The following is a 12,434-nucleotide window of genomic DNA, read 5'->3' as shown; positions in this document are numbered from 1 at the left end:
TTAAGCCCTCTGGAAAGCACATGAACTGCAGGAGCAGTTCAATGTAATCCTGCTTTAAGAATAATTGTAGGGGCACTTGGGTGGCTCAGTTGGTTAAACATCTGCCTTGGGCTCAGGTCATGATCCTGGGGTCCTGGGTTCCAGCCCCATATTGGGCTTCATGCTCAGTAGAAAGCCTGGTTCTTCCTCTCCCCCTCCCCCACCTTGTGCTGTCCTTCTCTCAAATAAATAAAAGCCTTTACTTAAAAAAAAAAAGAAGTGTAAAAATATAATACACAATATGCATAAATTAGTAAATGCCAATAGCAGGAATTTTCTTTTTAATATAAATATGAAAATATTAAAAATGCATCATTTAAAAAATACTAATAAAATGGGCCAACCTCAAGCAAATCTAATAAATACATCTAAATATAGCATTAATTAACACAAATATAACAATAAAGATAGTATAAACAGCGATAATTAGAGGAATATGGATGATTTTACAAGAAAATATAAACTTCTGAAATTGACTGAAGAAGCAAAAACTTAGAAACCAAAAGCCAAAGAAAAATTAGTTTGTTAAAATTTCCAAGTAGTAAGTAGAAGTTAGTTCCTATTTCCTCAAGTGTCCCAAAGAATAAAAAGACATGGAAAATTTCCAAGCTCATTTAATGAATTCATTCATTCATTTAATGTATCCCATAATCTCAACTCCAGAAAAACAAAACTGCAGATAAATTAAACTCATGACTATATAGACAAAAATCCTAAATAAAATTTTAGCAAATTGATTTTGCATATTTTAAATAATATTTTGCAGGTATTACAGTAATAATACCTCATGATTAAATGGTGTTTAGGAATGTTAAGATATCTAATTGATATAATTCATTATGCTAATATGTCAAAGAAGAAAAAGCACAATAAACTAGGAATCAAGGATATTTTCTTTTTTTATATGTTTTTTGTTTTCTTTTCTTGATATTTTCTTAATCTGATCAAGAATAGTTATCCGAGATAAATAGCTAACTTCATATTTGAAGCTAAAACATGAAAGGCATTCCCATTCAAAACAAGAATAAGACAATACAGCTCAACAGTCCCACTCTTTCAGTAAAGGCAAATGATACCTCCGCCCACTGTAAATATTTAACCATAAAATGCAAGGAAATCACTGAAAAACCTATGGAAATCAACAACAGAATTTAGTAAGGTGGCCAGTTACAACACAAACATAGAAATTATGTTTCCCCCTATAGCCTACTATAATGGCAAAGCAAACGCATTTGCAATAGCAATCAAAGTATAAATTTAAGGAATAACTTTATTTTTTTGAGGAATTTAATATTATTATTTTAAACTAGGTTCCATAAAGGCCCCACTCATAGTGAAGTAGAGATTTTGGTTCTTTAAGAAAGAAACTGGACCTATATGGGGCAGGGCTTTCTAAGACTTTATTGAATGACAGAAAATGTTTGAATAAAGGTAGAAATATAACATGTTCATTATAAGGAATTGTCAAGATTTTGATTCTCTTCTAACTAATATACTGTTATCCCAATTAAGAGCCCCAAATACAATATAAATATTTGGAAAGACCAATAAAACACGGAGTTATTGTTAAATGGGTACAGAGTTCTAGTTTTGCAAGATGGAAGAGTTCTGGAGAGATATGGTGGTGAAGGTGACACAACAGTGTGAATGTACTTAATACCATTTAACTGTACACCTACAAATGGCCATGACAGCAAATTTTGTATTGTGTATTTTTCATACAGTAAGACTGTAAAAAAATCTGAATTATGTACTTTTCCATGAATATTTATAAGAATTCCACATATTAAATATATATTCTGAAAATTAAAAAAACACCATAAGCCTATATAAAATGGTATAGTATACAGTACAAGAATAGACAAAAGGAACTCCATTAAAAATAAATTTCGCAGGGTGGCTGGGTGGCTCAGTGGTTGAGCCTCAGCCTTCGGCTCAAGGTCATCACCTTAGGGTCCTGGGATGGAGCCCCACATCAGGCTCTCTGCTCAATAGGTAGCCTGCTTCCCCCTCTCTGTCTGCCTGCTGATCTGCCTACTTGTGATCTCTCTGTCAAATAAATAAATAAAATCTTTAAAAAAATAAATTTCACAAACAGACTGAAGTATTTAATAAATTAGCATTAGTAAAGGTGGAATTTCAAATAAGGGGCCAAAAAATTCAATTCATTCAACAAATGCTGAGAGAACAAAAATAAGTCAGATCAAAAAGCACTGGACGAAAGTATAGATTCAATAAGTCTCCCCAAAAGAATTGCTCTTGCCCATACAGCACATCCAGCTGAGGTAATGATGCTAAGGACTGTTTCATAATTTAATGGCTAGGGAGTTTCTGAACCTATCTTATGAGATGCAGAGACTACTGTACTTGCCTTGTTTTGGTCTTTTTGCATTATTAAATTCTTTTAATGCTTTGTTTTTGTAATTTTTTCTAAAAGACATAAACTTGGAAAAATGTGCTATTAATATTCAATGACAGCATTTACATTTTTTTCCTAAGAAAATTCACTTGTGCTGCACAACATCATTAAATATGGCAAGTCTCTGAAACAGAAGTTTTTGTTTTATGGGAAAAAAAAGCAATATAGTCAAGATGTAAACACTTTATAAATACAAATTATATTTAACCGGGCATTTAAGAAACAAAGGTGAGATAAAAGTAATTCACAGCAAAAGCTTTTGTTAAATGTCTCAATTTGTTATAAAGGTGAATTGATAAACACTGAAAAATATCTAATGAATCTAGCTATTAAATATTATTGAATCTAGCTTGTGCCAATCCCGGTGGGAGACTCTATTTGTTTATGTTGTTTTTCTAATGTGGTTTCATATCAGTTTTGAAATGCAAACCTTTGGGACATTGTCTGCTATATCATTACCATGATATTTGAAGAATAAGAGGCCTACGTAGGAGAAATTTGACACTGACAACATTTCAGGTTGATGGTCAAGACAGAATATGCTTTTTCTTTTATCAAGGAGAAAACTCGTTTTTAAGCTGTGGGTTGGAAAGGTCCCTTACGTCCTGCATAGTATTAAATCAAAGGTAAAAATAAATTAAAGTCCTGTGTTAAGTTGGAACAATCTCTATTACCTATATATAATTTAAATACCAAACTTTCAAAGCTCTTAAATTAAAGAAACGGCTCACCTTCCTCTGGTAAATAGCAATCCAATCTGTGGTGGCAAACCACTTGTGAGTTTTTATATCACTCACGCCATTCTTCAGGTTTCCAAACCGCTTCGTCAAATCCACCTGCAGCAGGTTCCTTAGAAGGTCCTTGAGATCTGAACTGAAGTGCGATGGGAATCGGACCTGTACCAACACACCATGTTGTCAAACATACATTCCAATGGTTAGCATGGCCTCAACTTTAAACAGACCAGAGACCTCTGAAGAAAATGCTTTAAAGGGTTAACAGATCCATTTCTGAGCTCTTTACATTCTTGCTGTGGTTTTCTACAAGTGCTATGGTTTTCTGCAAATGCTGTATTATCTGTGTATGTCTCTTTCCCCCAGACCATGAACTTCTGGGGGGAGGGTACTGTGCCACTTTTGTGTTGTTATTCCCCGAATTTATTACACCATTTCAAATAATGTAGTTCATCCAGCTAACCGTAATTGAGACCTACTGTATACTACACTGCTCTCGTGCTGGATATATAGCAATGAACTATGGCATAGCTGGTGAATATGGTATTAATTATATTCTAAAGATGGAGAAATTAGGATGCGCAGATATTGTAACTTACCCAATCATTGCACTACAAAGTGGCAGAGTTGGGACTAAAAATATAGTCATGTTGCTAGGCTCATGAGTTTTATTCTTTATTACATGGTCTTCAATTTATAGTCTGACTTTAAAAAAGCTCAACATGATGTACATTCTCATATTTTCAAAGTATAAGTTAAACCATTAGCAGGCAAAGCCAGACTCTTTGGCAAAACCAGATTCCTAACTCTAGTCTTCTGCTACTTCTGCTACTGATGCTATTTTGTACTGGAAGTGTGTTTATGTACGAAGTGTGTTCCTAGGACCCACTCTCATCAGAGTCAACTGGGAGAGTGGAGGGATAAAAATGTTGATTTCTGGGGCTTACTTCAAATGATGAGGGCACTGGGTCTGAAATTCTGAGGTTTTTATCTCTAAGTGATTCATTCATATGTGCACGAAAGCTTCAGAAACATTATTTGCAACTCTGTTCATTACTTTGTGCAGAAGTTTTATTTTTTCTGTCAGTGACAGATGCAAAAAATTTTAATGTAAGTAAACTAAAATCATCATACAAGAGGAAAACTAGTATTTGTGTCCAACAACCAATTGAAGATCAAATAGCTAATAACTGAACAGGATTTGGGAGTCAACTCATAGAAATTAGCTACTAAAATCCTCATTTTTGCAAAGCTTATATTACCATACATTATAAAAGGGTTTGTGTTCTTAAAAAAAAAAAAAAAGTGAATTGCCACCATCTTTAGTTTTTAGTTCTAAAAGTAAAGTTTTATTGCTATAATGGCTTATTAGAAGTTCAGCACTGTGCTAAACTTAATGCACACTGGCTCATAAATCCCAAAATTTAACATTAAGGTAAATATGATTATAACTTCCATTTTACAGGTGATGTAATTGAAACTTATACAGATTAAGTTATTTGCCAAGACTACAGAGCTAATAAGTGGCAACAGAGCTGTAATTCCAAACCAGCTATTCTGACTTTAGAGTATACATTCTTAATTATTCCATACTGTTTTCATGATTCAATAACCTGAAAATAGTTATTGTCAGGACATTTCCAAAAGAATGAAATTTTCATCTTAAAAATATTTGCTGCACACTTCCTCATTTATCATAGTCGGAGTAGAAACTAGAGAATATGTGGTATTCAAAAGGCATACTGTCTAAAAATAACATGATATATTTACACAGTGGTTATATTCCAACTTTGCTTAGATTGCCAAGAAGTAACTTATTAAAAATGGAGCTATCCTTGTATGGAACAGAGTCTGCATGAACTGCTCAATGTAGAGTGCCAGTTATTTTCCCTTTCATGATGTTCAGAATACTAGACAATGTACCATTCTTACAGATTCAGGTAATGTGCAACAGAATGCCTAAAGAATAAACACACCTAAATAGAGTAGTTCTTTATTTTGGAATGCAGATGAAGTATTGGTGTTGGATTAGTTAATGTGTGTGTATACATTTGTAAACTTTAGAAGAGATATTCTCAAATGGGGAGTTGTAGTTGGGGAGTTGTGACGGTAGAAATCAGAGTTATCTGGAAACCTTATCAAATGATAGACATATCCTCTTCACCTCTAATCACACCCCGTTCTCCCCCAGAGATTCTGTTAGGTAGCTCACACTTACATAGTAAGCATGTTAATGATGAGAATATGTCAGATCTTTTAAGTATACTGAAGGAGAAATAATGGGAATCATTATGAAAGTATTTTTTTCTATGATCTGAAACATGATCAGAAATGTAGCTTCTTTGTTGATTTGACTTTCCAAAGAGCCATGTTGATTCATCAAACTGAAATTAGCAAAAACCAAAAAATGACTTAAACACAATTGTGTTTTAGATGCAAGGCTTTTATTTATGGTATATTAACTTGGAAACTCCAAAGATATCTATAATGGGAAGAATGACTAATTTTTCCTTCAAAATTATATTTAGAAGTGTATTATTTCTATTTTTATTAAGAATTATAACTGCTGTAGAAATTGAAATCAGAATTCTAGAATATTGGAGCAAAGGAAGTTTTAGTTTAATTTAGTCTAAACCTTCAGATAAGTCTAAACCTTTAAGATAAGGAACCCAAGCTCCTGTGAGACTACCAACTTAGTATCATTCTTGGGGAAAATAATTGACTTCTATGTCCTTCAGCCAGTCCATTATTGGGAAAACAATGTGAAAGTACCTGAAAAAGAGCCAGATATGGAAAAGAAAAAGTCTAGATCCATTAAACCTTTAGATCTGAGAGATAAGATTATTGGAAACTGGCATTAAAATGAAAGAGGTGTTTGCACAATATACATTAATATTTCCTGGTTAGGATTCTTTAACAACCTTTAGAGACTAAGTTACTTCCGAGTTTCCTAATAATATATTCTTGAGAGTAGATATATTTCTATGATGAGGTACAGACATACAGAACAAGCTTTTGACATAGACTGTGTATCAAAGTAGTCTGTGATAATTTAAAAAATACAGATGTTTGGAATATACAGAAGACCAACTGAGTCAGTATCTCTGAGAATGAGTGTCCACTTCATGAAAGCAGAGATCATAACTAATTGCTGTATCTATCACTGGTCTGACATACAATATGTACTCAGTATTAAATGAATGCAAGAATTCAAATTTGACAAATAATGATCGAACACCTTCTACGTATTAGGCACACAGTGCTTGGGATACAGTAGTAAACAAAATAAGACAAACAGTCCTATCTTCACAGAGTTTCCATCCTAGTAAGGAAGAGAAATGATAGTAATTTATCAAAATGTTGTCATTCACTCATCCCCCACAAACTCTTGCACTGTAAGGTCTTTGATTTCTACTCTGAAGAAAATGGGGAATCATTGCAAGGTTCTGGAAGGAGTAACACGGTCTAATTTGAAATTTTTAAAGAAAGAGTGACTCAGAAGACAGCAGTTATCAGTGGAGGTGGTAAGAAGTGGTTGAATTCTGTATATTCTAAAGGTAGATAAAGATAGACCCCAAATGGTTTTCCTGTACATTAGATATGAAGACTCCACAGTGTCTTGGCCTGAGTAACTGAAAGGATCATGTTGCCATCAACTGAGATGGAAGAGCAGTGGGAAGAACAGATTTGTTAGGGAAAATAAAAATCTGTTAGTTATGGACAGAGTTAGCTTAGGATATTTATTAGATACCTGAATGGAGATCTCAGGAAGTTGGCTACAAGCGTCTGCAACCAAGAACCAGGAATGGACTGAAAAACTGAATTTGGAAATTGTCAGTTGGTATTTAGAGTCATGAAGCTGGATGAGGGCGCCAATGGAGAAAGTGCAGAGAGGAGAAGAGGTCCAAGGCAAGGAGGGTGACAAGGAAAGATGAGTAAGGCAGGAATAAAACTAAGATTGTGAAGAGTCACTGAAGCCAAGGGTACAGATAATAAATGAACCACTGAATTAGATTCTGTTTCTGGCTTTGCCACAAACTACCTTTTATCTTTGGGCAATTCTGAATCTTGATTTACCTACATATAGGATAAGAGAACCAAGCTAAGTAAAACTGAGCATTTTTAATCATCTCAAAAATTCTACCAGTCTCTTGCTTCCGTAGAAAGAATACCTGAGTTTCAATTCCAACTCAGTCACATACATGCTCTATACTTTTGGGCAAACTTTCACTTTTCTGAGTCTCAGTTACCTCATCTATAAAATGATGAAAGTGTACTTCATCCCCCAGTTTGAAAAGAAATTAGGTAATTTTTATGAAACTGATGCAAGGCACTAATTCAATACATTTTTAATTTTTTGACCTTTGTGTTAGAATAATATTTTAATAAGTTGAATTTTCAAATCAAAGAAGGAACTTGGAAGACAGCAATATCTCTAACTAGATATCTGGACTACTCAAGGACAGTCTGTGCTAGAAAAGTCATTTGGAAAAGTCAAGAAGTTCCTTCTCATCTTATGCTGTAGCTTTTAATTTATAGAAGAGCATTTTCTTCTTTCCTTATGGTATATAAATTTGGTAGAGTGAAGGAGAAAAAGGAAATGACCCTATTTTAGAAAAACAGCATTGTAAATATAGCTAATATTTTAAACAACTTCACCAAATCACATCATGTTAAACCAACTACAAAATTCACTCTGAATTATCAAACTTGATAGAATATTGGTTCTGCTTATAAAGCCTTGTACTTTTTTTTTACTTTAAGAAACAAAATAAAACCAAAATCAATTTGTGTACACTCAGTTTAATCACAGAATTACAAAGTTGATCTCTGAAGAAGGGAAAATTTTTATTGCTGTTACTTTGCAAGTGACAAACTAGTAATATGACCTTTTATGCATTGGGATAAAATTTACTGGCTTAAATGACTCAAAAGAGTTTGCACACAGCCAGCAAGCAATAATCTGTTAACTCCTGTCCATAAGTATGCTGGAATAAATTTTTAAAAATTACCTTTCTGTACCTGAAACTAATGTACCACATGTTGGCTAATTGAATTTAAATTTTAAAAAAGAAAACAAATTAACTTTCTAAATTAGGTATAGTTCTAAGAAATCTATATCCCAGTAACAAATTATCTAGCAAAAATGAGCATATATATTAAAAAATTTTCCAAAAGGCATAATAACAACTTTCATGTTAGATTTCCTATAGATACGGTACCAACCTCCACCCTGCTTCATAGGACCTGAGGCAACTTTAATCAGCCTAAAACTTTATACATAAAAAGAACCAGTATATTTAAAAAATACTTATTAAATATGAGTACTACAAATGTGGACTCCTGATCTGTTCTTTTACCTATGCAAAAAGAGCAGGAGTTAGGATGGTTACAAAGGACCATTACCCACCAGATCCTCATTCCCTTCACTGTACAACAAGTTGCCGTCATTTGCCCAAAAGACCACTAGAGTAAGGACTGTCTCAAAAAAACTATTAAGAAGAATTTTAAATGACCACAGCAAAGTGTTAAGAAATGGCCAGGGTTTTCGGCATTGGTAAAGCTGCTTTTGAATTTTATGGAAATGACTACCGAGTTTCGAAGTTTCTTTAATTATAACCATAGACAAACAGAAAATGGATTTAAATTTCCCAAAAGCATTAACAATAGCATCTTAGAAAAAGTGTAGTGGCATTTCTGCACATGTGTTTATTATTTAGGAAATAGAATCTGTGCAGAAAAGAGATAATGTAGCAGGTTGGGGCTGTTACCCTTAAGGAATGCGTGCTTGCAAGTTTAGCCCTAGGCAGATATCTGGGAAGTGGCATGGTAACAGTTCTTTAAAATGATAGGAAACTTTCCCTAAATAATGAGCGTTCACTGTACCTAGATTGTACAAACAGTATGGCTTATACTGAATATCTATTTTGCTCTGTGAGTTTGGGATGTAGGTATGCACTAGGCAGAAGGTGTACATACGATCCCAATAAAATCGCTGGGCACTGAGTCTCTAATGAGCTTCCCTGGTAGACAACAATTTGTTGCTAGAAGAATTAAGTTCATCCCTTGTTAACTCCACTGGGAGAAGACTCTTGAAAGCCGTGCCTAGTTTCCTCAGGAGACTGCCCCATGAGCCTTTCCCTTTGCTGATTTTACTTTATACCTTTTTGTTATAAGGTATCTTATAATGAATATACTTGTTAGAATAGATGGTATTAATTTCTTGGGTATTACTATATGCTGAAGTCTAAAACTCTTCCTAGTGAATCACCTAAACTGGGAATTGTTCTAGGGACCCATGACACAAAAAAGAATAGTCAGTTAACTGCTAATCAATTACCCTTCATGTGAATGTGAATTTCCCTCGAGGAAAAAATGCACTACCTCTTTGATCATTCTCTATATATGTGTGTTTATAACTTTACATTTTGTAGAGTGTCTCTGTGTGCATTTCTGGTGCTCATTAATAATGGGATAATATTTACTTTATATGTAATGAAGCTCAGAATTTTTTTTAATTATATAATTTCAAGGACTGTAAAGTTATGGTTTCCACAACAGCTGTTACTTGACTGCCTAATTTACAAGTATCAATTTTGAACACAATATTAAGTTTTATATTTCTAAGAGTAATGCAACCAGAGTTGTTGTAGAAACCATAACTGATTCTTGTCATACAGTATATGGCACCAAAGTATGAAATTTGAAGACTATATGCAGAAACTCAGCATATATATTGCTAGGATATGGCAACTTTAATGTGAGAATTATAAGACTTTTCTGTCAACAATCATTTCTAAACCTGAACCTTGATATTGCGTGAATAATTTGACATTTAAAATACCACCCCTTCCTTTTTTAAAGGCAAAATATGTGTAGGAAGGAAGCTAACAAGCTGATTGATCATCTTTCTGTGCATTAAAAATACCAACCTGAGTTAAAATATTGTAATAGAGAAAGTACTTAATCTAATTTTCAAATGTATGTATTCCAGTGAATTAATCACTTCATTAAATACATTTTCTTTTAATTTTGATGTTACTACACCTATAGTCTTTGTAACATGGTTTCAGAATGGAAAAATATAATACATATAAAATGTAGCATAAAATAATAACAGACTTCTAAAAACTTAGAAAAAATAATTCTCATTGAAACATATATTTTAAAATGATACATCATCCAAACCATTGACAATTTTAAATACAAATACAGGATTTGAAAGACCATAATTTGATTTTTAATGACTTGAATAATTACAAAATTAAAATATTTGTCTCCAGTTTGGCTTTATTTACTAGCTAGAGAGATAATAATACTTTTGTAAGGTAGATAAAGATACATTCTAGCTTGGATTTGGGTGCTGAAACAGATAGTTTTATTGCGAATGGTGCAAAAGACTTTATATTCACATAAAACAGATCCTAGAGATCACTTAATGGCAATATTCTGCTTTCATGAGTTCTACTCTAGCAGCATAGGGGAAAGGGATGAAAATAACTTTATATCCAATATGGGAAGAGATAATCTGGCAATCTGGCACCTTTAGTTAAAAACAACGGTACACCAAACATCCTATTCTATTTCTAAATAAATGAAGAAAAATATCTGTGATAAGATAAAATTTTATGTTGCTAAGGTGTTGTCAAGGTGACTCAGATTTCAACAGTTACGATTTTAGAATATATGCAGATTTAAATGTTAATATTGTATCCTGACTATTAGAGTTTGATGTGAAATAAAAACATATTCATAAGCAGTTAAAAAACTTTTACACAATGTAATGATTGCCTGATGAAGGCCAATTCACACAAATAAAGGTACATTCATTTTAAAGCAATTTTTCTAAGTAAGTGAAATTTAGTTATGGCATCCTTGTCAGATAGTTTTATTCCTTTTATAAAGTTAAATATAAATAAAAGCAATGTAGTAAAGATTCAGGAACTTTGTAATAATCTATAATTAAATTATTCAGAACTATTAGTGTAATTTCTGCATTCTTAATCTTGGTTGAACTCTATATATACTGCTTTTTCCTATATAAACATGCCTCTGATAATGTTTGATTTATGAATTACGCTCAGTAAGAAATTAAAAATACTGAATCATTATAACAATCTGCTATAATAAAAGTTATGTGGGTGTGGTCACTTTCTCTATGTCCCTCTCTCAAACTATCTTATTGTATGTTACTCACCCTCTAGTGATGACGTGATATGATACAATTTCCACCTGATGACATGAAGTGAGGTGAATAACGTAGGTGTTGTGACATAGTGGTAGGCTATGACTGACCTTCTGATGAGAGCTTAGAAGGAGGATCACCTACTTTGGACTGTAGTTGACTGCAGATCACTGAAACTGCAGATAAGGGTAAACTACTGTATGCTTCTCTCATTCAGTGATTTTAAAGTATTTTAGTTCTCTCAATATTCTTCATATCATCTTTGGTTCTTATTCTTTCTTGAGATCTTACATAAGCTACATAATGGTGTTGATCTACAAACCTTATGCAACATTATAGAAATAATGAATGACAGAGGAATAATAAAATATTCTACTTACCTTTCCAGAAACAATCTTTTCATAAATCTGAATTGGTTGGTCTGCAAAGAATGGGGGATAGCCAGCTGCCATTTCATAGATTAACACACCTAATGCCCACCAATCCACTGCCTTATTGTAGCCCTAAGACAAACAGCAGAAAATATTAATTATTACTTAATCTACTCAGAAGAGAATGAAGTCATAGATGATTTCAAAATGATCTTCAAGCATATGAACTTTGTTAAAGAGCAGTTGCTGAGCAGCTAGCTATTCAGGATAGAATTTAAAAATGAACAAAATATATCAGATCACATTTGAATTAAACAACAGGGAGAATTTCCAGATATTGGATCAGGAAATACTATTAAATCTTCTTCCTAAAATCATTAAGAATATTATAGACAATATATATCCCCTAGTTAATTGGGGTAATTTAGTTGTTGTTCAACAACAGAAAAGGAGTTACTAAATTACCTTTACAAGTCCATTCTAGGCCCATAACCTTATATATCAAGTTTTCTAGAGCATTCTTAGAAAAGCAAAGGTTTTTTAAACAAAATGGTAAATACTGGACTTCATAGTAAACAGCAGAGTTGACTTCACAATACTCTATACTGTTGATGTTCAGAGATGAATATACTATGGGCATTCTTATCCACTTCACAGGATCTTAATGAAAGCTACAAGTTTAATTT

General features: G+C 33.0%; 1 protein-coding gene across 9 annotated transcripts in view; it reads right to left on the bottom strand.

Annotated features, from left to right (window-relative positions):
• PRKACB (protein kinase cAMP-activated catalytic subunit beta) overlaps nt 1-12,434 on the bottom strand; it is a 124,746-nt gene that overhangs the window by 5,159 nt on the left and 107,153 nt on the right. For all 9 annotated transcript variants that reach the window (XM_059375254.1, XM_059375257.1, XM_059375253.1 and 6 more), the window contains 2 exons: nt 11,758-11,880; nt 3,190-3,354 (listed from right to left, as the gene is read on the bottom strand). In XM_059375254.1, the coding sequence (XP_059231237.1) occupies nt 3,190-3,354; nt 11,758-11,880 (288 nt within the window). The remainder of the gene's footprint in view (nt 1-3,189; nt 3,355-11,757; nt 11,881-12,434) is intronic.

This window comes from Mustela nigripes, chromosome 14 (genome assembly GCF_022355385.1).
Source record: "Mustela nigripes isolate SB6536 chromosome 14, MUSNIG.SB6536, whole genome shotgun sequence".
Taxonomy (NCBI): domain Eukaryota; kingdom Metazoa; phylum Chordata; class Mammalia; order Carnivora; family Mustelidae; genus Mustela; species Mustela nigripes.
Note: the sequence above shows the minus strand (reverse complement) of the source record. Positions and strands in the feature narration are given on the sequence as shown.